This window comes from Lithobates pipiens, unplaced genomic scaffold (genome assembly GCF_037356315.1).
Source record: "Lithobates pipiens isolate NorthernLeopardFrog02 unplaced genomic scaffold, aLitPip1_a1.2 Scaffold_22, whole genome shotgun sequence".
In the NCBI taxonomy this organism is placed as follows: domain Eukaryota; kingdom Metazoa; phylum Chordata; class Amphibia; order Anura; family Ranidae; genus Lithobates; species Lithobates pipiens.
In genome coordinates this window covers 319,770,010-319,796,282 of record NW_027507784.1, presented here as the reverse complement: position 1 = coordinate 319,796,282, position 26,273 = coordinate 319,770,010, and the positions used below count along the sequence as shown (strand labels likewise).

Here is a 26,273-nt window from a genome sequence, read left to right as displayed (position 1 = left end):
TCCGATGGACGAATCGGCCTTGGGGGGCCGACATCGCGGGCTCGCTGGACAGGTAAGTGTCCTTATTAAAAGTCAGCAGCAACACTGTGTTTATAGCTGCTGACATTTAAAAAAAAATTGCGGCCGGAACACCCCTTCAAAGACTTGCTTGGCTGACATTCCTTCTGTCTCCAGATCCTGCTTGCTGTTCTACTACGCTGTTCTCTGGCTCCCTGACATTTTGGCTTGTCTGCATGTATGTTCCAGTTCCTGAACTCTGGCTATATTTTGACTACATTTACTCTGTTTACCTTTTAATATTATTGTTAAACACGTGTGATGTAACTGTACTTCTGTCTCAGTCTGATTCATGGTTTCTGACATTAAAGCGGAGGTCCACCCTAAAGTGGACCTTCTGCTCATTGGAACCCTCCCCCCCTCCGGCGCCACAATTGGCACCTTTCAGGGGGAGGGGGGTGCAGGTACCTGTACAGTACAGGTATCTGCACCCACTTCCGGCGTAGATTCTGCAGAAGGTACGCCCCTTTCCGCAGAATCGACGCCCCTTTCCGAAGGTCCCCCGCTGCCTGCTGGGAAACACACGGATCCCAGAGACAGCGGGGACTATCCTTATTGCACAGCGCGACTCGCGCATGCGCAGTAGGGAACCGGGAAATGAAGCCGAAAGGCTCCACTTCCTGATTCCCATACCCAAGATGGCGGCGGCAGCACCCGAGAGACGATCGAGAGATCGGCTTCGGGTGCCGACATCGCGGGCGCGCTGGGGGGCGGGTAAGTGTCATTATTTTAAAAGTCAGCAGCTGCAGTATTTGTAGCTGCTGGCTTTTAAAAAAAAAAAAACGGTGGACTCCCGCTTTAAGTACAAATAAAAAATACTTGTTGATCATGTCAGAAATGATATAAGCTGTTGTATTATGTACATTTAGCTGTGTTGCTTAACTGTTACTCTGGAAAACATTTCCTGCTCTGTATTGTACTGCTGAATTCCTTGACTAAGAAATAAAGAATAATATATATATATATATATATAAAAGCAGATAACTTTACTTCACTTCGTTCTCAGCTATCTTTGAGGACTGTATCCCTCTATGTCACAGAGAAAAGGAGAGGGATAGTGTGCTGAAGTTCTATCCTGATCCTGTTATCCAGTATGGGAAGTGAGAGTTGTCACCCTAAAACAGGAAGTGTGCATTTGGCCAAGGGAATTCATCAGGTGAAAATTAAGGAGAAAAAAAAAGCCTAAAAAAAGAAAATGAACATCTAAGGACTGGTAAGCTAAAATACAATACTTTTTTTAAAGAATCTACATTTTTTATAGAAAAAAAAATACACAGTACTTTTGTTTTGTTTTTTAGTTGGTTTGGATACATTTTAAAAATACATATTAATACATGTATTCCCATTACATATATAGCCAGCTCTTAGATTCCCCTTAAGTGGTGTCATTTAGCTTAACAAATAGTCACAAGTATCTTGATACACCCTTAACGGGATGACCTCATTAACATGCAGAGCTGTAAATCAGTATATAGAAATCAGCCAACAAGTGTCTACAGCAAGGACTGCAAGACCTGCAGATTATTTGTCAGTCCTGTTATCTGAACAATGATAGGACCCTGTGTTATGGTAGGTGAACTGTATTATTTCAAATTTATTTTTTCTTATTTTAATTAAGCACTGAGCATTATCATGTCTTCTAAATTTCACTAATATGGGTTGGAAGTCAATCCTGCAAGTTCAAGATTCTCTGCTGAGGATTTTTTTATTTACGTAAACCTTCATGCAATGCATGGCCTTTGAATCCTGACTAGCAGGCTTAGAAGAGCCAATAATGGGGCTTTTGGATAAGACAATCCCTACATTATAAAAGGGAGGGGGGCACAGAGCAGTCATAGGGGGAAATAAATTAAAAATGGAGTACTCAGAATCTAGTGTAGCTGTGCATGGTAGCTAATCAGCTTCTAACTTCAGCTTGTTCAATTACCGTATATACTCGAGTATAGGCCGACCCGAATATAAGCCGAGGCCCCCAATTTACCCCCAAAAAAACTGGCAAACTTATTGACTCGTGTATAAGCCGAGGGTGAGACATGCCTGTCCATCCCTGTGTGTGTGTCCGTCCATCCCTGTGTGTCCGTCCATCCCTGTGTGTCCGTCCATCCCTGTGTGTCCGTCCATCCATCCCTGTGTGTGTGTGTGTCCATCCATCCATCCATCCCTGTGTGTGTGTGTCTCCATCCATCCATCCATCCATCCCTGTGTGTGTGTGTCTCCATCCATCCATCCATCCATCCCTGTGTGTGTGTGTGTCTCCATCCATCCATCCATCCATCCCTGTGTGTGTCTCCATCCGTGTGTGTGTGTGTGTGTGTGTGTGTGTGTGTGTGTGTGTGTGTGTGTGTGTCCAGCCTACCTTTGTCCCGAGCCTCCGTCCCGTGCCTTGCCTCCTTGCCTCCGTCCCGTGCCGTGACTTGCCTCCTTGCATCCGTCCCGTGTCGTGCCGTGCCTTGCCGCCGCCGTCCCGTCCCGTCCCGTCCTGTGCCCTCTTCGTCGGCGGCCATTGTAAAGTTCAAAAGCTGCGCCGCCGCCTTCGCCTGTGATAGGCGGAACACTGAATTTCCCAGCAGCCTGTGTTCCGCCTATCACAGACGTCGTATCATCCTCGTCCGTAGTACGAGGATGATACGATGTCCGTGATAGGCGGAACACAGGCTGCTGGGAAATTCAGTGTTCCGCCTATCACAGGCGAAGGCGGAGCCGGAGGCGCGGCTTTTGAATAGAATGGCCGCTGTCTGTCTGCTCGACACGCTGATCGAGCGGGCAGACAGCGATGACTCGAGTATAAGCCGAGGGGGGCACTTTCAGCCTCAAAAAAGAGGCTGAAAATCTCGGCTTATACTCGAGTATATACGGTAAGCTTTGACAATGAAACCTGGAAGCTGATTTGGTTTTTATGTAGAGTTACACTAGATTTTGCATGCTCTAGTCTAGTAATCACTAGTGTAAGGCCCTTTTCACACTGGGGCTGTGCGGGCGTCGGTGGTAAAGCGCCTTACCGTCGTTTTAGCAGCGGTATTCGGCCACTAGCGAGGCTGTTTTACCCCCGCTAGCGGCTGAAAAAGGGTTAACACTACTCGCAAAGCGCCGCTGCCGACGGTATAGCCGCGCTATACTGTTTGCCTTATTTTATTAAATAAATATACGTTTTGAAATACTACACTATGAGGTATTCCTCCTCTTTGCTTATACCCCCCTATGCGATATTGTGGTGAGACCTCCCATCCTGAGTATTCCTAGGCACATCCTTAAAGGGACCTTACACCGCCTTAACAGGCAGGGTAAAAAAATGCCAACCAAGACCTGGGGGACTACACTAGGAAACCGTAAAGGGAAAGTCCACCAAGGACCATAAAGATACATACACCCATGTTGTAACCTTACAGCAGTAAGGTAAGGGGACACCCATATATCTATCACGTAGGACCGCACGGGATACCCACTATCTACAGCACTTTCTTGGATGTCATTTAAAGCACTGGACATTGAGCTTTTTTGTGGATTTTTTTTTTGCTTTTTATTAATATTTGATTATTCACACCCTCAGCGCTGCTTATTTGGTGGACTGAATATATGCACTGTTTTCACTGTGTGATAGCACGTTGGATATTAGCACCTTAATATTTATTTTCCAGCACGTAGGTCTATTTTTAATCGCAATCTTGGATTTACTTTATATTACTTTTATATACTTTACATGCCTTTTATGAGACACCCTTTTACGTCAGGAATGACTTTATCTGTTTATACTTAAGTTTTAATACTTCTCAATATCACTCTGTCTGCTATATTTATTGTATTTATAGTAGGTGACCCCGTTCTTAGGACCAGCTTGATTATTATCATTAGACACTACTGATCCCATTCATCTTTTATATATTTAGTATAGCGCACCACTACTATCGACATATTGGTATCCTAATCTCATCAGGAAGGAGTGCTTAGAATTCAACTGAAGAGTGGAATATCTCTGTCATGCGATGCTGTACCCAAACAAAATTTGCATCCTTTTTTCTCACAAATAGCTTTCTTTGGTGGTATTTGATCACCTCTGCAATTTTTATTTTTTGCGCTATAAACAAGAGAATAGCGACAATTTTGAAAAAAACACAAATATCTTTTCATTTTTGCTATAATAAATATCCCGACTGCGATATTGTGGCGGACAAATCGGACACTTTTGACACATTTATGGTCCAAATGCACTGATTACTGTATAAATGTCACTGGCAGGGAAGGAGATTAATACTAGGGGGCTATCGAGGGGTTTCCTAAGTTTGTTTTAACTGTGGGGGGGATGAGACTGACTAGGGGAGGAGAGAGATCAGTGTTCATACTTAGTATGAACACATGATCTGTCTCCTCTCCCCTGATAGAACCAGGATTTGTGTGTTTACACACACAGATCCCGGTTTTCGCTCTGTCATGAGTGATCGCAGGTGCCCGGCGGTCCTCGCTCCTGCAGAGCATTCGCATCAGCTCCGGGGACACAATTCGGGCACGCGGACGCCGACAGAGGCATGTTAAAGAGTCGACATACAGCTACTATGGCTCGCGCAGGGGAGCCAACCTGCTGCAGTATAACTGCGGCGGCTGGCCCAGAAGCGGTTAAAACGTCCTGATTTGGACATCACTATACCAACAGAGAATAACTTGTGAATGAAGCAGCATGTAGGCTACTTTCTCCACTGCAGGTGGCGCTCTCCCACAGCAGTGCTGTAGTTGGAGAAGAAAGTCAGGAGGAACAGGATTCTTCTATGGTTTCCTGGGTCACTGGGAAAGCTATCCCATTGGATGCTGCCATCCCATGTGACCCTGGTAGCCATCTTGGATCAGGAAGAGCCTTTTTAAGGCCCTGGCTCCCAGGTTTGGTGCGCATTTGGGAATCAGTAGAGTAGGGACAGGTATTCTGCCTAATGGGGAGGACAGAACCATCAACAGGAAAAGGTCCCTGACAAGAAGGAAGCGCTTAGGGCTCACAACGTCTCTCTGGATACCTGCCTGTTTGGCCAGGCTACATTCTTTTGCTTTCTACAGGTGCTGACAATTCGGCTCCAACCTGCTCTATACATGGGGGGGAAAAAAATATTCAGTTGCAGGTAGTTTAAAAAGGCATGCGTCCATTCTTTGAAACTGGAGGGGAAGCGGTTAAACCTTAAACTGCATAGAGGGTTCTTTACTGTCAGAGCAGTATGGATGTGAAACTCCCTTCCACAAGCAGTGGTGGCAGCAGTGTTGATAATTCCAAAAAAACTATTAGATGGGTATTTGAACAAGTGCAATATACAGGGATATGGGAATTATTATTGTGATAAACTCAGGCAACCCCCACAGGTTGAACTGCATGCACTAGTGTCTTTATTCAACCTTACCAACTATGTAACCTTGTACAGGTTAATAGAGTTTCAAAATTGCAGAGCATAAATGTTGCAGCACTATGCAGTGTATCTAAAAACATCCTAAATTACATCTAAAGCCCCGTACACACTATCAGATTGTCTGCTGAGTTTTTCCTTCAACTTTACCAAAACCATATAATATGAGGTCAAATCTTAGGAGTTTCAATGTGTATGCAATCAGGCAGGCCCTTCTACTACATGGTTTTGGTAAATCTGAAGGAAAAACTCAGCAGACAATCTGATAGTGTGTACGGGGCTAAACAGTAATCAGTGAGACTAGTTGCATCAAAACTGAATTATCTAACGATTTCATTTAACACTGTAATGTGGTTCAATAATCCCCCAATAACAAATGTTCACCAATGTATACACTAAGTATACATCAAAATGTATTGTTTACCAGATGCCATTATCGGACAGAGATTAAGGAGACTGGACTGGGGAACACGGATAATTTGTTCTGCCTCTCCCCATGGTTTAATTATATTATGAAATGTTTGACTGGTGGACTTTAGTGGAACGATTTTACCATTCAAACATCAATCAGAGTGGGACCTACAGGACATATATAGATACCTGCCTCCTGGTCAGAACCATAACCACGGCACAGGATAGAGGGAAGTCTTCCAGTACCAACTTCCTTTGCGGCTCTAAGATGTCATGTCGAGATTCACAAAGTACCAAATACTGGTAGATGTGAAAATTTTTGAACCACTAAACCAGCCTTTCTCATTCTTTTAACCCCAGACAAACCCTAGGTCTCCAGGTCTCAAGGTACTACCGCTAAAAATGAATACATTGGTGGCAAGTGGAATGAGTGTCCCTTCTATTGGTGGTCACTGGGAAGAATGGCCTTATATTGATGATCAGTGGAAATATTTCCCCCAAGCAGCTAAAAAGATCATTAGGGTCATGCAGCTGGCTCTACCAAGAGGCTAGGATCCAAAGTGATACAGGAACCATACCACTGGAGGTCATTCACATCAAAAACTGGAGGAACCCTAACTGAGAATGGCTGCACTAAGCCATGACCTTTTAAGCCCCTGTACACGTGGTTGGACATTCTGCCAATCAAATCCGTTGGATTTTGTCCAACAGATTTTGTCTGACGGATTGTGTCCGAAACTGTTGCATACACACGGTCGGACCAAGTTGTCGGAAAATCCGATCGTTCAGAACGTGATGACGTTATTTCGTTACGACGGGACTACGTTCAGGCTAGTAGCCAATAGCTTTGGTGTAGGAATTTGATCTGAGCATGCGTGGCACTTTGACCGATCAAAATTCTCTACACATGATCGGAGTATGTCCGATCGGACCAATTTGTTGGAAAATATTTCCAACAAGTTGGAAAATTGGGCCCAACGGATATTCTGATGGAAACAGTCCGATGCATACCACACACAGTCGGATTTTCCGACAACACGGTCCGATAGGACACATTCCGACGGATTCTCCGACCGTGTGTACAAGGGCTAAGAACAATGCTCTCTGTGGTTCCATTCTCTGCATTCTGTGTCACTAGAAAAACACACCACCTACATTATGTTCATGTTCTTCAATAGCTTGGCACTTCATTGATTTTTGTATGTCCTACAGCAGCTTTGGTGTTCCTGATGGTTGTGTGGCTTTCATGTGATCCAGCAACTATGAAGGAAGGATGATTTCTGCCTCCATAAACTCAAAGAGGAATGAAAAGGTACAGAATTACATTATAATTGAGTCTCATACTTATTTAGTGGTCTACCTCTTTATCTCATTTAATTATCCACCTTCTTTCTTCTCAGTCTTTTTCCCCTGCTTCCCAGTCTCATCTCTCGCTTTCTCTATTTTTCTTCCATCTGCACTCCGTTTCTCTTCATCTCTATATCTTTCCCTACCTTCTCTCTTTCTTTTTTTTTATCTCCCTATTCGTTTTTTTTTCAGAGTGCCTTGATTGGTTCACTTGACCTTCATTTGGAGGCTGACATGGCAAACTCCCTGGCTTGCTTTTGAACTAACACTATTTCTAGACAAGAGTGTCTTTAGCATGAGATGGTAGCTTCCACTCTCAGGACATATTCTCTTTGGATACTAAAAATAATGCCCATTGCCTTCTTTTTTTGTCCTCCAGGAGACAACTTCTCTGCGAAACATGAAGCTGTCTCTCAGATCGGTCGTGATAGTGGCAGCAGTAACTGCCATAACCTTCTTGGGGTTCAGCCTGAAAAAAATGCAGGTACTATACACCAAGTTCATGTGTGTATTAAATATTAAGGGGTATGTAAAGTAAAAGTTGTTTTTTTTGTTTTGTTTTTTGGGAAAGGGACAGGGAGAGAGGAGCAACAGGAAGTTGGGGGGTGGGAGGAATCTCCCAAAGTAATGGGAATTTCTCTCTTGGACATTGAATATTTCCCTTTACCTCTTGTTCTGGGGACAACCTCTCACTTTCATTCTAAGCCCTTGTACACACGGTCGGAGAATCAGTCGGAATGTGTCCTATCGGACCGTGTTGTCGGATAATCCGACTGTGTGTGGTATGCATCGGACTGTTTCTGTCGGAATATCCGTCGGACCAAATTTTACAACATGTTGGAAATATTTTCCAACCAACTGGTCCGATAGGACATACCCCGATCATGTGTAGAGAATTTCGATCGGACAAAGTGTCACGCATGCTCAGATCAAATTCCTACATCAAAGCTATTGGCTACTAGCCTGAACGTAGTCCCATCGTAAGGAAATTACGTCATCACGTTCTGAAAGATCAGATTTTTCGACAACTTTGTCCCACTGTGTGTATGCAACAGTTTCGGATAAGATCCAACAGACAAAATCCGACGGATTTGGTTGTCGAAATGTCCGACCGTGTGTACAAGGGCTTAAAGTAGTTTTAAAGGCAGAAGGTTTTTTTAATCTTAATGCATTCTGCATTAAAGTTGCTTGCTGTGGGAGCACTCAACAGGAGGGAGAGGCCAGGAACCGCAAAGAGGGATCCGAGAAGAGGAGGATCTGGGCTGCTCTGTGCAAATCTACTGCAAAAGAGCAGGTAAAAAAAACAAGACTTTTAAATCCCTTTAAGGTCACCAGGACAAAAAGGGTAAATTCCCCCAATGAAGGCAAAGACATCAATAAAAGCCTGATAGAGAGTCTAACCCTTCCCCACTTCCAAGATAAAAAAAAAGTTTTACCTAAAGATACACTTTAACTACTCCCAGTCCAAGTCTTTTCTGGCACATGTAACAATCAGTGATTTTTGCTAGAAAATGAGCGTATTTATCAGTGTATAACACGCACATTAATTTTAAGAGGGACGTTTCAGGGAAAACAAACTTAAATTTTAAATAAGGAACATTGAATCAAAATAAGTGTCAGATCCACGTACCTGACAGGTGAGCCCGAGATAGCAGGGGAAAGTCTCCTTTATGCGTCTGGTTCAAAGCCCCTGGTAGGATGGACAGGTGGCACGGGAGCGCAGACAGGTATGAGAGCCTGGCGGGTTAGATGCTGGAGAAGAGATCCAACGGCTGGGTTCGGACAGGTAGACAGACTCTCACAGCTGGATGCAGGAGCAGATGCAAACAGGAGATGGTGCGCAGGTCCAGCCACAGGCACAGATGACAGCAGGCAGTGCAGAATAGGGATAAGCAAGTTCAAGTCCGAGTCACAAGCAGGGTAGGCAACAGGCCGGCAGCGTGGTACAAAGAAGCGGGCAGAAGCGAGGTCAGAGACAGGCCGAGGTCAAAGGCAGGCAGCAGACAGGATAATCCAAGGGACGAGCCGGGTAAACAGGAGGTCAGGAACACAAGCAAAGTCACAGATAACAGGGCACAGGAAGCTGCAGATCAGACAGCACCGAGCACACCGCGGGGGAACACTTAAGTAGGCTGATTGGCGCCAACGCGCACCGACACCCGTACGCGCATCAATGCAGCCTCATCAGTCCATATCAATGCAGCAGCCTCACCATTGCCTTCAATGCAGCAGCCTCACCATTGCCTTCAATGCAGCAGCCTCCCCATTGACATCAATGCAGCCTGATCGATGCCCATCTGCAGCCTAGAGGGGACAGGGAGGGGATGTGATGAGCGCCGTCAGATTACATACAGTGAGAATCTTCTATGATAGACAGAACAGTGGTCCAATGGGGGCCCAGGAGATGGGACTTCCTATTACGGAAGCCGGGATATTCTCACTGTATGTGATCTGATGGCGCTCGTCCCACCCCCCTCCCTGTCCCCTCTGAGGCAGATTGAAGTATTGGCATATAACACGCCAATAAATACAGTACTTAGAATCCCCAAACATTATATATATTTTTTAAACCAGAGGCCCTAGAGAATACATTTGTGGGTTGTACATTTTTTTTTTTTTATTGCCACACGGTATTTGTGCCGCTGTTTTTCAAATGCAATTTTTTGGGGAAAAAAAACTTTTTTGCATTTTAATGCAAAAAAACACAATACATAACCCAATTTTGTGTAAAATATAAAAGATGATGTCTGCAGCTGTAGGCATCATCCTGGTATAACCACCGAAAGTCCAGCGATGTATGGGTACGTGGCTGGGTGGGAAGTGGTTAATATATCATAATGAATACTTTTTGTAATAAGAAAAAAAAGATCTCTGTTGCCTACAGTCAGATTCCAGTCTTAATATTGGTGGCGACACACTATTAGAATTTCACGTGAACATTCGTACGAAGATCCCTCTGAAAACTCTCACAGTACATTCTAATGTTGCTCAACAGTACTTCAAAAATGTTGCTTGCTTTTCACACATGATTTTGAAATGAATCCGACGGATTTTGTCGTCGGAATTTCCGACTGCGTGTATGGGGCAATAGTCTGGAAATTTCCATCCTGCCCTTTTGATTTTTTTTTATTTTTTTTTCATTATTGTGGTTGATACTATTATCAATTTGACCCCCCTAAAGATTTGAATATTAAAAAAAACAGCCCTAAAAAAGTTTTCACACAAAATTCTTCTAGTGTACCCTTACAATCCACTTTTTGTTACAGGTAATCCTATAATAAGGCTTACCTGTAGCTACCCCTGCACGGTTTAGGAGATATCCCTATTTGCATGTGCCAACGTCATCGGCACATGCGCACTGAAGCAAACAGCATGTACGTTTGCTTCAGTGACTGTGCCGTTATCGGTGGGAGTGACGTGATCGCTGCTCCGGCCAATCACAGCGCCGCATCCACGATACCCGAAAGTAAATCCAGGGAGAAATGTCGCCGGCCAGTGCTGTGTACAGGCACTGTGCAGGGGCTCCGATCTCAGTATTACATAATGAGCTAGTATGCTATGCATACTAGCTCATTATGCCATTGTCTTGCATGTTTTTTTTATTTTATTTTATGTGGGTTTACAACTACTTTAAGCTTTACTGGCTTAGCCCTGGGTTACAAAAAAAATGTTTATGGTGTTCAGATGTATACAATTGGGAGTGTTTCTAGAGATAAGGTGAATAACAACACGAACATAAAACTAGCTTGATCAAAGGTCTAGGTCAAGGAATAGGCAGGAGTGACGTAAATACTTTTTTTTTCTTTTGGATAGATTGTGGAAGAGTTATAACATCTATCAGGCTTTTTTGCTTTCTGTGTCTCACAAGTGAGATTTACTCTCTATTTGTCCTGGTGATCACATTGTACAGTTATCACAAGAAAAGGAAAAGAGGAGATACACTATATTACCAAAAGTATTGGGACACCTACCTTTACACACACATGAACTTTAATGGCATCCCAGTCTTAGTCCGTAGGGTTCAATATTGAGTTGGCCCACCCTTTGCAGCTATAACAACTCTTCTGGGAAGGCCGTCCACAAAATTTAGGAGTGTGTCTATGGGAATGTTTAACCATTCTTCCAGAAGCACATTTGTGAGGTCAGGCACTGATGTTGGAAGATAAGGCCTGGCGTGCAGTCTCCACCCTAATTCATCCCAAAGGAGTTCTATCGAATTGAGGTTAGGACTGTGCAGACCAATCAAGTTCCTCCACCCCAAACTTGCTCATCCGTGTCTTTATAGACCTTGCTTTGTGCACTGGTCCAAATCATTTGGTGGAAGGGGGGATTATGGTGTGGGGTTGTTTTTAGGGGTTGGGCTTGGCCCCTTAGTTCCAGTGAAGGGAACTCTTAAGGCGTCAGCATACCAAGGCATTTTTGACAACTTCATGCTCCCAACTTTGTGGGAACAGTTTGCCCCTTCCTGTTTCAACATGACTGTGCACCAGTGCACAAAGCAAGGTCCATAAAGACATGGGGTGGAGGAAATTTACTGGGCTGCACAGAGTCCTGACCTCAACCCGATAGAACACTTTTGGGATGAATTGGAGTGGAAACTGCGAGCCAGGCCTTCTTGTCCACATCAGTGCCTGACCAAATGCGCTTCTGGAAGAGTGGTCAAACATTCCCATAGACACACTCCTAAACCTTGTAGACAGCCTTCCCAGAAGAGTTTAAGTTGTTATAGCTGCAAAGGGTGGGCCAACTCAATACTGAACCCTATGGACTAAGACTGGGATTCCATTAATGTGCATGTAAAGGCAGGCGTCCCAATACTTTTGACAATATAGTGTATGTGCCTAAGAGGATCTATGGAGAGTTTTCCTCTCACCTCCTCTCCCAGTCATAATTCTGGATTTTTCCATCACTTAGGGGCAAATTTACAAAGGAGAGAATTTGGTATTTACCAAACATTAATTTTAGTTGAATCTTCCAGGTGTATGCTTGGTGACACATTCACTGCTAGACATGTGCGATTCGGTTCGTAACGTATGGATTTTCAATCAAATTTGTTAGTATTCATACATTCGGATCAATTCGAACATCCAAATAGCTGAAAGAACCAAGTTTGCGAAAATGACGAAATTACGAATAAGCAAAATAATGAACATGCGAAAATACGAACTTACAAATGAACAAACTTACGAAAATACGAAAACACCGAAACATTAGAAGAAGGAAAATTACATCTATAACGAATGATTTGCATTCTGTATTTTCAATCCTGTGTCTGGTCGTAATTTCGTATGTTCATATTTTCATTCGTGTGTTTGTAATTTCGTTTCTTTGTATGTTCGTAATTTCGTTTGTTCGTGTTCTCGAATCGTTCTTTTGAATGGACAGTGTAAGTGTATCTTAATATGTATGTTCGTATTTTCATTCGTATGTTTGTAAATTTGTTTCTTTGTCTGTTCGTAATTTTGTGTTCTCCAATCGTTTTTTCAAATGGGCAGTGTAGTGAGTGATGTATCTTACTTAATATCTTAGCCAATCAGCTTATCCCTTTTGTGTCTGAGGCACATGGCATTCCTGAATCTTTTTAGATTCAGTTGAGGAGGAGACTGAGTCCGATCTGGTGACTGAGGGAACGGACTGGAGTAAGTACAGGACTTATTCAGGGGCGGACTGACCATTGGAGCACTCGGGCACTGCCCGAGGGCCCCATGCCACTAGGGGGCCCCATCAGGGTTGAGAGCCTCAATAAAACCAGGGTCAGTATGTGTCTGTGTGTGTATACTGTATGTGTGTGTGTGTACTGTGTGGCCCCATAATCTTCTATTGCACGGGGCCCCATAATCTCCTATTGCCCGAGGGCCCCATGAGTTGTCAGTCCGCCCCTGGACTTATTAGAAATTAAGCAAGGATTATCATTCTTTATTCCCTGCACAGGAGCAGAGGCAGTTATTGTTAAGCAGGAGCACCGTTCCTTCCTCTTGCATGCAGAGGTTATAGATGAGCAACACAGTGCTCATAATATTTTGCGTGCACTCCACAAAATGGTGGCGGAGTGGCTTGGAGACCAAGCAGGCATGCAGCCAAAGTTATGCCGCGTGCACGCGACCAAATTGTTCGGTGGACTTAGTCCGGCAAACAATCCAGCAAACAATCCGCCGGACTTTCTAACGAACGGACTTGGCCACACACGGACACTCCGAAAGTCCAGCGATTTCTAACACGATGATGTACAGCACGTACGACGGGAATAGAAAAAGGAAGTTCAATAGCCAGTAGTCAATAGCTTCCTTCTCGTACTTGCTTCTGAGCATACGTCATTCTTAGTGGACTAGCACACTGACTAACGGATTGTCCGCTGAAAGCCAAGTCCGGTGGACAAATTTTGAGTCAAAACTACTTTCTAAGTCCGCCGGACTTTATGATGAAAAAGTCCGCTGGAGCCCACACACGATCGAATTGTCCGACGTAATGCGGTCTGGCGGACTAAGTCCGCCAGACAATTCGGTCGTGTGTACACAGCATTAGGGTTTGTGGTAGCAGATGGAGCACCAAATATGATTAAGGCTCTGCGTGATGGGCGATATGTAGGAGTTCGCTGCTCGGCACATGTCCTGCATCTTGTGGTTAAGGCTGCTCTGGACAACGACAGTAGTCAAACGTTGTCAGCAGTTCTGGAATCATGTTGTAAGATAGCAGACCATTTTCACAGAAGTGCCAAAGATAGCCACATATTCCGAACTGAGCAAAGTAAGGCTGGCCTTAGTCAGCACCGCTTGAAGCAGGACATAAGCACTCGGTGGAATTCTACATTAGAAATGCTTGAGAAAATACCGGAGCAGCAAAAGGCAATTCATGCCATGTCCCATGAGCATTTTATAGGCATAGCTCGACCATTAAGCAGGGAGGAGTGGAAATCATTGGTCAGTTGGTGGCAGTGCTTAGTCCCTTCGCCACAGAAAGCTTGATCCAAGAGAATGCTATTTTGTCTCAAGTTATCCCCCTATTATTCACACACCTTAACATTAGACTGGGTGACTTTCTCAGTAATAGAGAGCTGTTACCTGGTGGCAAATTCATTGCAGACATTGCTGCACTTCTAAGGAGGCTTAAGGGTCAACTAACTCGAAGGATTAATGACCTCATAGAAGCTTTTCCCTGAGCTAATGTTTGCCTCAATGTGTGATCACATTGAGGCAAAATGCCCCTCCACAGCAATGTACTAACCACCTGGAGGAATAAATTAATTGAGAGGGTGTGTGAAAGGCAAAGACAATTATTCATGTCACTAGAGGTGGAGGAAGAAGCACTGGAGGAGCCTGCTGATACTGTGTCAACACCTATCAGTACCACTGCTGCGAACACAACCAGATGAGATTTGGGCACATACATTAGATTGTTTGATTGAACCCATTAGACTGTCCCTCGGGAAACAAAGTAGTGTCTCAGATACAGTAAAGGCTTATCTTTCCGAGCCACATTTGCCTGCTACTACTGAGCCTTTACAATATTGGCATGAAAAGAGATGGCTTTGGCCTGCTCTCTCCATTGTAGCCCAAGAGCTTATATCCTGCCCCCCACCCTCAGTCCAAAGTGAGTGGGTATTTTCCATTACTGGAAATATTGTCTCCCCGCAGCAATCCCAAGTGGCTCCACAGCTGATGGAGCAGATGGCATTTCTAAAAGTAAACCTACCAAAACTGGGATACCCTGCCCTAAACTTTGATAGTTAACTGTGCTACTTTGTCTTGAACTTCTACCTCTATTCTATGTGCCATAAGTCTATCTTTAATTCAAGCTCTTCTAAGATTAGATGGCAAATATAAAATTCAACAACACCAAAACCAAATATAGGTACAGGACAGGTCATGATAGCTATCCAAAATTAAAGGAATATGTTTGTTTATTAACATATGAAAGTTATCACTCAGTGATAAAGTACTAGAGACTTAGAGAGCTTGGGAAGCTGGGATCAGCCTCAAGGTATTATTGAATGGTCTATCTTTGGCCTTTATATCATCACCTTTCTTTTATGTGGATTGGGTTTAGGAAATCATCCTAAGTAAAATCGTCAGGCAGTTGATTTTGGACCACTTGAGATGTATCCGTCTGCCACCCAAAAAAGGAATATTGTAAGCCCAAAAAGAGTCTAGTCCATGAAATAAAACCATGAGACTGACTAGAAAATGCATGCTTTTTCAATCTTTGCAACAGCAGAGAGAGATCAGAAAAAAAAAATCCTTCTGACCTGCTGTGTGAGTGAATCTTGAGTGAAATTTGTGTGAATCTGTGGGGGAGACTTTATATAGAGATATGTATACCAGCATATGGGACAATCATCCACAGCCACATCCCAAGAATTCACAGGAAAAAGAAGACTATTTACATAATTGCAAATTCATACATAATCAAATTATGAATCAAAGCAAAACAAGCGTGTTCACCATTGTTTTAATTCAGAATTTTTATGTATATATGCATAGGGTGATTAAAACAAGGACAATAGATTTAAACAGAGCTTCTTTCCCAGGGCTGTTAAGGCTATCAATGCAGGAATGAAATGAAAGAGGTTACATACTTTTATTTATTTTATTGTCTTGTTTATTTTTTTTTATATATATATATATGAGGACACTTTTTATACTTTTATTATATGGGGACACTTTTATATATTATACACTTTTTGGTATAATTAAATCCTATGTGGTAAATGCATGGTTGAAAATTGTGATGTATGAATAATGTGTGGAGTAGAAATGTAATTTCATTGTGATTTGTTTTACAATGACAATAAATTTTATCTTATCTTATTTGTAATTATAAAAATATTGAATAACACCTTTGGCATGATCATTTTCGAGATAGCTACAAAGATAAAGCCATGAATGTGTCACTCACCAGACACACACATATAAGATTCAACTACCATGAATGTTTGGTAAATGCCAGATTTTCTGCTTCATAAATATGCCCCCAAGTGATGGGAAAATCCAAAATTGTGACTGGAAGCTAGGGATTTTGCAGCTGTAGTGGCAACTCTGTATATGGTCAATTTTCTGTGTTTTTCTATGTGGAGAATGTTCTCCTTTTCACATCTGAGCAGCCCATGTGGTAAATGACAACCCACTCCCTCCCTTCTCCTTCATGCCCATGAACCAACTAAACACAATGGGGGTGGGATATTTTTTTCCACAAAAATTTTTATTGAAACTTTTTCATAAACAGTACATAATACAATCAGCACCATAAGACAAATAGAAAGGATACAAGTACATGGTTCCACCATAGAGGAGGCATCGGGTTTAATGTACCTGAAAGTGGAAAGCACAATGAACTGCCTCGAAGCATCCTAGGAAGGAAGACCAGGCATGAAGACTTTTATTGGTAAGCACTAACCCGTTAGAAAAGGGTGTAGTATAGTGTACCGCTTGAAATTTGTTGGAATGGAGCATTTGAGATCCGGGTTCTCATTATAGCGTCTAGTGATGCTGGAGGGCATACAGGGAATGGAAGTGGCGCTCAACCACCATGCTGACCTATGGCTCCACTCCCTGTTTTGAGAGCTTTGGACAAGAACAAAAAGAAAGAGAGAAGGAAGGACAAGGAAAGGAAATATGGGCCAGAAGAAAGACAGATTAGGTTAGCGGGGGGGGGGAGTTTATGAGGAGGGGGTGGGATCACTACCAACTGCCCTCCCCAAAGACCCCCCAGTGTTATGAGATGCGTAGCGCTCTTGGTTCTACTGTTCAAAGGTTATTTTGGTATAAATCCAGACAGCGCTGTGAGCTTTAATATTCAAGCCAAGGGGCCCATGTTGCCGTAGAGTAAGCCATTCTGGAGGGGGGGGGGTGGGATATTACTGTAAATGTCACTGGCAGGGAAGGGGTTAACACTAGGTGGCGATCAAGGGGTTAAATGTGTTCCCTGGGAGATGTTTCTAACTGAATGGGGGCTGAGCTGTCTGAGGAGGAGAGAGATCGTTATTCTTGATCACTAGGAACAGCAAATCTCTCTCTTCTCCCGTCAGAATGGGGATCTGTCTGTTTACAGATCCCCATTCTGGCGCTCATTACCATGATCGTAGGTGGTCTGCGAACATTGTGGCCACCGGCCACGTGCATCGGGTGCCCCGCCGTGCGCATGCACCTGCTCCTTAAATGAGCTGACGTATACATATAGTGATTTGCGGGAACATGCCGACCTACCTTTTTCGTATAACGATGGCGGCTGGTTGCCAAGTGGTTAATTGGTAGGGGGGTTTGCCTCTAATTTTTTTTGCTTTGCTTTTCTTTTTGCTTTGGGTGAAAACTTTGTCACAGCCTGTCTGCAGGGAAACATAAGCAAGAGGAGCCTCTAGTCCTCTCCTGCTGGTCACATGTTCAAAATAAAAAAAGGCCTTTTGAATACAGAAAATAAATAAATAATATCAATTAATGGTTTTAAATTGTCATACAAATATATATTTGAAATTAAATCTGTATTATTTTTTGGCAATAAAATGGTCCATAAAGACATTGAATTAGGAAAATGAGTGTAAATCTTGAGTGAAAGTTGGGTGAATCTTGGGTGAAAACTTTAATAAAGCTGCTCTTTTGTATTCCAGTGGCAACATTCCTTTACCCTTGTTCTCAGCTCCACTCACCTGCTGTGATACCATAAGGGAGCCCCTGTGGATTTTATATTTTTCATTTAAGGGAGTACAATAGGAAAAGTGAGACTGCTAGCCAGTGGGTGAGGGACTAACCCTTCAAGGAACAAGTAAAAGATGAAGCATGCTTTGTTGTTTAATGCAAAACTACAGTTTAAAAAAATTTACATATGTTTCAGGTCCCTAAAATGAACATGCTCCAGTTATGTAACTGCCAACCACAAAAAGAATGTAGCGTTACACAGTCCATTGCTGAACCAATGGAAACCGATGATGAAATAGAATATATTTTTAATAAAATTGACACACTCATTCCCAAGGTGGCCATCGATGACATGCAAAAGGCAACCAGCTCAGAGGAAACCAAAGTGACTGTTCTTAACCAAAAAGACAATTACTGTGTGGAAGACCTACTGCTTGTGAGAGTTGATGCATACGATTATTCTGGAGCACCAAAAACATACGGTGGCGATTATTTAAGAGCCAGAATATACTCGCCTTCTACAAATAGTAGTGCTAGCGGCAGTATACAAGATTATAACAATGGGACATATTTAGTAAAATTCACCTTATTTTGGGAGGGCACTGTGCACATATCTATAGTCCTAATGCACCCAAGTGAGGCTGTCTCTGCCTTATGGCGTGGCAGGAATCAAGGCTTTGCCAATATTAAGTACACTGGAAATTTCACAAGTGCAATGAGCTATGCCAACAGCAAATGTGGATTCCATCTTGACATCCAGGAAGAAGTCTGTGCCTACATCGATAAAAGGGATAAGGAGGCTTTTTTTTGTGCTAAGCCAAAAAATTACTCATGTGAAGCCCTAACCCATATGAATTCCGTCAACGAAGATCATTCCTATCTTACAGAGGTTGAGCAGCTTCTTCTTAACAGGTAATGCACACAAGTGGACAGCCTATTGTTTGGAAACAATGTACCGTGTCACCCAAGTTGCCTTGGGTTCCTGGTTGAAGCCAAGCAAAAACAATTTTTTGTGAAAAGATAACCTATGTCAAGTTTGTATACTAGTCTGTGTCTGCAGTGGAGAGATTTACACTCACTTCCTGTCCTGGGGAGCTCACAGAAAGCAAAGGGATATCTGCTTATTTGGGACCAGACAGCAGTAAAGATCCAAAGGAGGATCTAATCCTTCCTTTATAGATGCCCATTTTCCCAGATTTGCTGGGACAGTTTTGCATCTTTGTTTTCTGTCCAATGCTGTGTCCTGGGCAATGTCCTGAGATCACAACATCAGCCTCAACAGTGCCCTCTACCTTGCAATGTCACACGGTGTGTGGAAATGCCCACCATGCTGGTGGGTGGGAGTTTATTGGCTAAGAGAGCAATTAGTGTGAATAGGAGGGTCAGCTTTAGTGGATGACAATGCGCCAGTTATACAAAAGGTAACTTTTGATTTGGGCAGAACTATCAGGGATGGACTAGACAGGGGCAGCATATGCCTCTGTAATAGTTGGGGGCTACAGCCAATGTATACTGTCTTTTATCACCTCTTTTTCTTTCTGTTAAAAATGATTTTGAAAGCCTCTAAATGTCCATGTTGTACCTGTGTTTCCAGCAGAGAGTTAACAGGGATATACGTCATTTATGTCTATGGAGATTCTCTGAATATACTGGCTACATGTGAATTACTTCCTCCTTGTCACCTAGAAACTGCATTAATGCTCCATAAATTCTAAAAATATACCTATATATAAGCCAGTATATCAATCTCCACTAGCTTCCTCAATACTCAAATATCTACTGTAATCTCTGATGAGATAATAAAGTGAAGGTGATAATAAAAGTGCCCAAAACTCAACATGTTTTGCTTTTTAAAAAGGCTTAATCGGGGATAGTGGTGTGCTGACATGTGTCTAGTGCAAAAAACACCATTTTTATATAAAGGCCATTTTACATGTGGTTTACCTTGCCATGAAGAAACCCTACTTTTTTGGATATACCTCTTGCGGGAGCTGTATTTTTCTTCTTTCTTCCACAAGGTGTCTATTCTATTTTTGTATGTAAGTATGAAAAAGCACCAATTGTAGCAGCTAAAATTAAGTTATCAATTTTGATTGATGTAGCGATGGCCCATGAGGTCGCTGCGTGTTTCTACATCCACACATTTCAACCTGCTTGTCAGGCATCCATTTTGGCACACTTTCCCAGACAATGAATAGTCTCTTGCTTGTTTTTGTTGTTTTTATTAGGGGATTAAACTTGGATGGGGAAAAGGGACATTGGATGCCCAGATCATGAATACTTCTTAGTAGAATAAAAGTAGTTGAATCTAGATCTGACAGTCTCTTCCTCTGCACATCTCCTCCAGCACATTACTTGAGATCACTTGCTTCACTGTCTGAATCTAGATTCCTGTCACCATTAGCACATGGTTAGGCCTCACTCTGAATAAGTCCTGACGTTTTCCTGATAGCTCATTACAGGCAGAGGTTTTCAGTCCCCTTTGTGGTAGCAACCATTTTAGATGAGAAGAATAAATGTGCTAACTGACAGTTGGTGGACTACTCATTCCAACATGCACAATGCAAATCCTGCCAGCCCTCCTGGCGGCAGCAACTTGACTTCACAACAACCCCACAGTCTCTCCCTCTGGCTCCACATCCAACTCCCGGCATGTCTCTTCCAGAGCTTTCCACTGTGCATTTCCCTCACCGACCCTGGCATGGATCCCTCCTGAATGACTTGCCTGGCAGTGCTCCCAAGTGCTCCCCAGAAAGGGGGTTCCCTTAGACCACGACAGTCTAACACGCCACATTCAGTTCATCCAACTTCTCCCACAGCAGCCTGACCATGGGTATATATATATATATAGGGGGCCTGATCCCTGGAAATCCTAGTTTGGGATTGGTCAGGGCCCCTACATACACCCCATGTCACTCCAGCTCTCTGCCCTGTCTCTTTTCCAGAACCTTCTGAAAACCAGAGGAGGTGCCCAAGAGCTGAAGTACATTTCAATTACTAAACCACTCTCCTGCCCCCAGATCAAAACAAGCAAGCCTAGATCTCAGCATAGGCCTGTCTAAATTTACCTGCACTGACAGTACAAAAACAAACCCAGTACTTTAGCACCTACTTACCTAAGGTAGAGGGTGCTACACTGATAAGACAATATAGTGGATTTGTTTAAACCTCTTGTCTTGCAACACTCTGGCCCTGCTTTCAGTTCCCACTAAGAACACTTTCAACATGAGGTTCATAGGTTCCTCCTATTTGGTAGGCTTTGCCCAGCTGCTCCAGTTTCCCCCCACAAGGAACTTGACTGGCCTGCGCAGAGTCCTGACCTCCACCTGATCACCTTTGGGATGAATTAGAGAGGAGACTGTGAGCCAGGCCTTCTCGTACAACATCAGTGCTTGATCTCACAAATATGCTTCTGGAAGTATGGTCAAACATTCCCATGAACACACTCCTAAACCTTGTGGACAGCCTTCCCGGAAGAGTTGAAGCTGTTATAGCTGCAAAGGGTGGGCCAGCTCAATATTGAACCCTACGGAATAAGACTAGGATGCCATTAAAGTTCATGTGTGTGTAAAGGCAGGCACCCCACGTGTCCCAATACTTTTGGCAATATAGTGTATATGTGTACATGTGGCAAGAAGAGGTTTTAATTATAATTAAACTGAATTTGTTGGTCAACTATTGTTATTTTTTAGGTCAAACATTGGGTTGGAAGTTTCAAAGCCTTTAAAACCCATCAAAGTTGCCAGCTGTGGCAGTAAGTTTCCATTTACTAAATTAAGTTCATCAAAATGAAAATGTGTTTTTAGATTGAAAAAGGTAACATTTATCCACAACAATTTAGAGGTGGCTTTTGTAATATTTTTTGCCTCCTACCAAAATTATATCTTTATGGAGCTGTTTTTTCACAAGGGGACAGTCAGGGCTCAAGTCCTGCGGGAACGCATGGGAACGGAGTTCCTTTACTTTTTCCACAACAGGAACTCCGTTCCCATTAGCAGCCGTGTCCTGCAAGACTTTGAAGTATGCGAGGTGTGTGGCAGGTGCTACATCAGCAGCCACCGACACAGCTCGTAATAGTAAGTGGCGCACACTTGACCGTTCAGGCATTGCCAGTAGGGGGCCCCATGACAGCTTCCGATTCGATCTACCTGTCAATCACAGATAGCTGGCGGGTAGATCAGGTCTAGGTCTATCTGACGGGTAGATCAGCTATTCTGCTCACAGGACATGCAGGGAGAGAGGTGAGCTGAGGGAGGAACATCACTTTGGGGTGGTAAGCTGAGCACAATACCTGGCAAAGTTTAATGCCAGGAGGGAAGTTCATGTGGAAATATGTGAAGGGTTGGAATAGCAGCGAGTGTGTGTTGGAGCCCTGCAGAGTTTGCAGCCCCCCAAGCTAACATACATCTCCTAAGCAGGAACACATCACTATCTCCCCAAGCATTCTGTCCAGATAATGTGCAGTTCATTTATGGCATTTCCGTTTAACCCTGTGTTATCCAAACTCTGTTCAATGAAAAGTGTAAACTCACCGCATAAACACTCTATATACAAAATAACATCCCCAATAAAGATCAGAATATGATGTTCACATTTGCATGGAAGAACAATTCAATGAATGCTGATTATTCAGAGAATTACCGTATTTATGTTTATTGAGGATTTTTTTAAATGTAATAAGAGTTAAGCTTCATACACACAATAGGAAAATTGGATGAAAAATACCACTTTTGAAGTGTTCGTGCATATGAGCGTATCATTTTTTTTTTGGTGGAGGAGTGGATCTTGCGTGGGAGTTCCCACACTTTTTTCCCCAGAACTTGACCCCTGGGGACAGTCATGCTGGAACAAAAAAAGGGCCTTCTCTAAACTGTCACCACAAGGTTGTCTAAAATGGCCTTGTATGCTATATCAGTGTTTCTCAACTCCAGGCCTCAAGGCGCCCCACCAGGTCATGATTTCAGGATTTCCCTCAGATGAAACGGCTGTGGTAATTACTAAGGCAGTGAAACTGATCAAATCACCTGTGCAAAGTAATGGAAAGCCTGAATACATGACCTGTTGGGACTCTTTGAGGACTGAAGTTGAGAAACGCTGTGCTATATCATTAATACTGCTATCCCCTGGAAATACATGAACTCAATAATTTGGAGGGGTGTCAACATACTTTTGTTCACATTGTCCATAATAAGAACAAGTATGTAATTAGAGTCCCCGACTGAACTCTCCAAAGGGTTTGTCCATTAAATCTACACAGCTACTGGGACATATGCTTGACCTTCATGTAATCTATTTCTAAAATGTAATCTCAGAATGCTGCATGTAACTTTCCTTGTGATTTTTTTTTTCCTGGAGTTCTGCTTGTATCTGGTAGCCCAGGCTCTACAAACCCAGTGTTCCAGCCCGTAATAATACTTGATGTGATTGTAGCCGTATAACAAATATGTCAGATTTAAGGTTTCACAAGCAGTGCCTAATTGGTATTTTTCTGTTTAGGAAAACAGAAGGAACCCACTGATAAGTGTAGAGCAGGATTCTACTATCCCATCCCAAGTGGATATTTCTCAATGTGTGGAAGCCCAGCCACTGTAAGATGACACAATTCACTGACAATGATAAGCTGAAAGACTTTCTCAAGGGCAAAAAGCTGTTCCTCATGGGGGATTCTACAGTTCGCCAATATATAAGACACTTTGCAGAGAATATTAAAAGTAAGTATAGGGGAGTCTTCATTTCTTTAGGTTTTTCTTCAATCCCTCGCTCTTCCTTCCTTTCTCTTTTCTTCAGATTCCCTTCCATTCTTCCTCGCTCCCTTCCTTTCTTATGATCCTCCACTCTGGAAGCAAAAATTGAAAACCTTTGCTGCAGTCAACATACTTTATATTACACTGTACATACAGTGAATATTAAAAGTCATTTTAGAGAGATATTCTTTCATTCCTTCCTTTAGATCTTTCTTCCTTACCAGAGATCTGCTTTACTTTTTTCTTTCTTTATCTCTCCACCTCTAATATATGTTTTGAGGGTTTTTTCCTACATTACATCTTACAGACTTTTTTTCCTTCCTTCCTTGAAATTTTCCTTCCGTCTTCCCACCACCTGGAACCAAATTTGTAAAAACCCTGTAGTATTTAGCATATTTAAAAAGAACCAGTACTGGAGAGGCTGTGTCCATTACCAACTTAGCACGCCTTGTTTTACACTGTGTTTCTGTGTAGAAGCAACCATCTTGGTAGAGTCAGTTTTTTGCATCTTTATCTCAGGGCTACCACCCAATGGCTGTTGATCTGATTAATTTTTTAAGAACTAGAATAAATAAAGCAAAGACAGGAAGATTTCTGCAATGCAGGAACTCAGGTACAGCTTTCTCTCCAGCAAGGAGAATGGAGAAAAGCACAGTGGTGGCACCACCAAATCTCATGGGACTAGCAGCCAGAGGCAGTAGTGCCTTACATCAGGGGTCTCTAAACTATGGCCCTCCAGTTGTGCAGTAACTACAATTCCCATCATTTCTAATCATGTCTGTGAATGTCAGAGTTTTACAACGCCTCATGGATCGTGTAGTTCCGCAACAGTTGGAGGGCTGTAGTTTGGAGATCCCTGCCTTACATGATCCCACAATGCAAATATAAAGCAAATATGAATCAAAGCACAGGAGGTGCACTGAACATTATAGGAGGCATTCAAAGCAAAAGGTAAACTTTTCAGGGTACCATTTTTATTTCCAGATGTTCCCTATTAGATAGGAATCTCCACGCTTTATGTTCCGGTCCATTCTCTGTGGAGAAAATTAAAAGTAAGCATTCAAAGCTTTTCCTTCCTTCTTCCTTCCTTTCCTTAAGAGCAACATTTCCAAAACACCTGGAGTGTTAATACGAATAATTGTTTTTTTTTTTCTTTAAGTTGTGGATTACTTCAATCACACAGAAGATGAGATGCAGTCCTGGCAAAAGACTCTTCTGGCCATTAACCTGGAAAAGTTTATCTATGTCCAGTGGAAGAAACACACTTTTCCATTTGTTAGCAAAACCTTCTACTCCATCAAAGAAGATGCCTATATGGCACGCCAAATTGACCATATTGGCGGAGGAGAAAACACTATCATCATTCTTACTTTAGGTCAGCATTTCAGGCCTTTCCCCTTTCGAACTTTCATCAGGTCATCAATCAATGTCCGGAGAGCGATAGAGCGGCTCTTTATTCGTAGTCCACGCACCAGAGTGATTATAAAGGAGGAAAACGCTCGGGACATGGACATGGACATGGAACGTTTCAGTGACTTCCACGGCCATGTCCAATATCTTGCACTCCGGGAGATTTTTCAAGGGTTGAACATTGGGTTTGTCGATGGCTTGGACATGAGTATTGCCTATGCATGCAATGTTATCCATCCTCCCTTGGAAGTTCTAGAGAACCTTATCAGCATGTCCTTTACACATGCTTCATAAAATTGAGCAGAAGATATTAGATAAACACTTTGGAAAGGGAATTATTAATAATCAAAGAAGGATTATTAATAGTCAATATTTTCAGTCCACTTAGCCTAGTGGCTGTGGGGGCTGCAGTCCAAGTTGGCCAAATCCAAGGATTTTCTTTCCATAGCAAAGGACTCAATTTTTTCTTGGTAAATTCCAGATCAACTGGAAAACAAGTGAACTTAAAGTTCAGTAAAACATGGGAGCAGCAAAGCATAATGTTCACCTTTAAAGTCAAACCAATATGAAAAGTTTGCTGCTTACATTGTTTTTGTGTTTAGACTTTTTTTTTTTATGGAGAGGAAAAAACAATCTTTGGAGGCACAAGCTCTGTTATCAAAATGTCCTGCTGATTGGCTTCTTAGTAGAACAAGCTAAGGTCTAGTAGGGACTAGGGTTGGGTATGTCTTGACACAATCTCAATTTAGAGGGTGTGGTTGAAAGTGAACTTGTGCCTTCCACGTGTAGGGAACATACAGCATAGCATGCAGAAAGAGGTAGTGATCTATAGGGAGCGTACAGCATGGCAAAAGAAATGAGGTTGTGCAGAACTGGGAACATATAGTATGGCATACAGGCAGCACAAATTGGTAAAGCAAAGCATTGTATACAAAATAAGTATTTGGAGAAAAGGAAACACAGAATAAGTACTAACGGACTGTATACAGTAGCAAAGAATCACACATTGTTTTTATGTGGTTTTATGTGGATCACTTAATAAATTTGTTATACTCTTTTAATTTTGTGTTCAGTAATTGGCACTTTGGCTTGGTTTTGTTAGTCTAACATTTGGGATGCAATGTCCGTGATATCTTCCTCCAACCTCATAATATATTGTACAGAATAAGATGTATAGCATATTTTCTAAAAACATTTGTGAAGTAGGGAACGTACACCATGGCATACAACACAATGTGTTGTGAAATAAAGAATGTACAGCATGGCATACGGAATGAGGAGTTGAGGCATAGGTAACACAAAGC

The 26,273-nt window shown here is 42.7% G+C and overlaps 1 protein-coding gene across 1 annotated transcript; it reads left to right on the top strand.

Annotated features, from left to right (window-relative positions):
- Positions 1-1,498: 1,498 nt before the first annotated feature.
- Positions 1,499-26,030, top strand: LOC143924942 (NXPE family member 4-like). Its single transcript, XM_077449478.1, is given in 8 exon segments — positions 1,499-1,626; positions 7,056-7,155; positions 7,570-7,674; positions 18,012-18,727; positions 21,508-21,569; positions 23,312-23,377; positions 23,380-23,526; positions 24,719-26,030. Coding segments are annotated over 7 exon segments (1,680 nt in total). The 5' UTR covers positions 1,499-1,626; positions 7,056-7,116; the 3' UTR covers positions 25,264-26,030.
- The last annotated feature ends 243 nt before the right edge of the window (positions 26,031-26,273 follow it).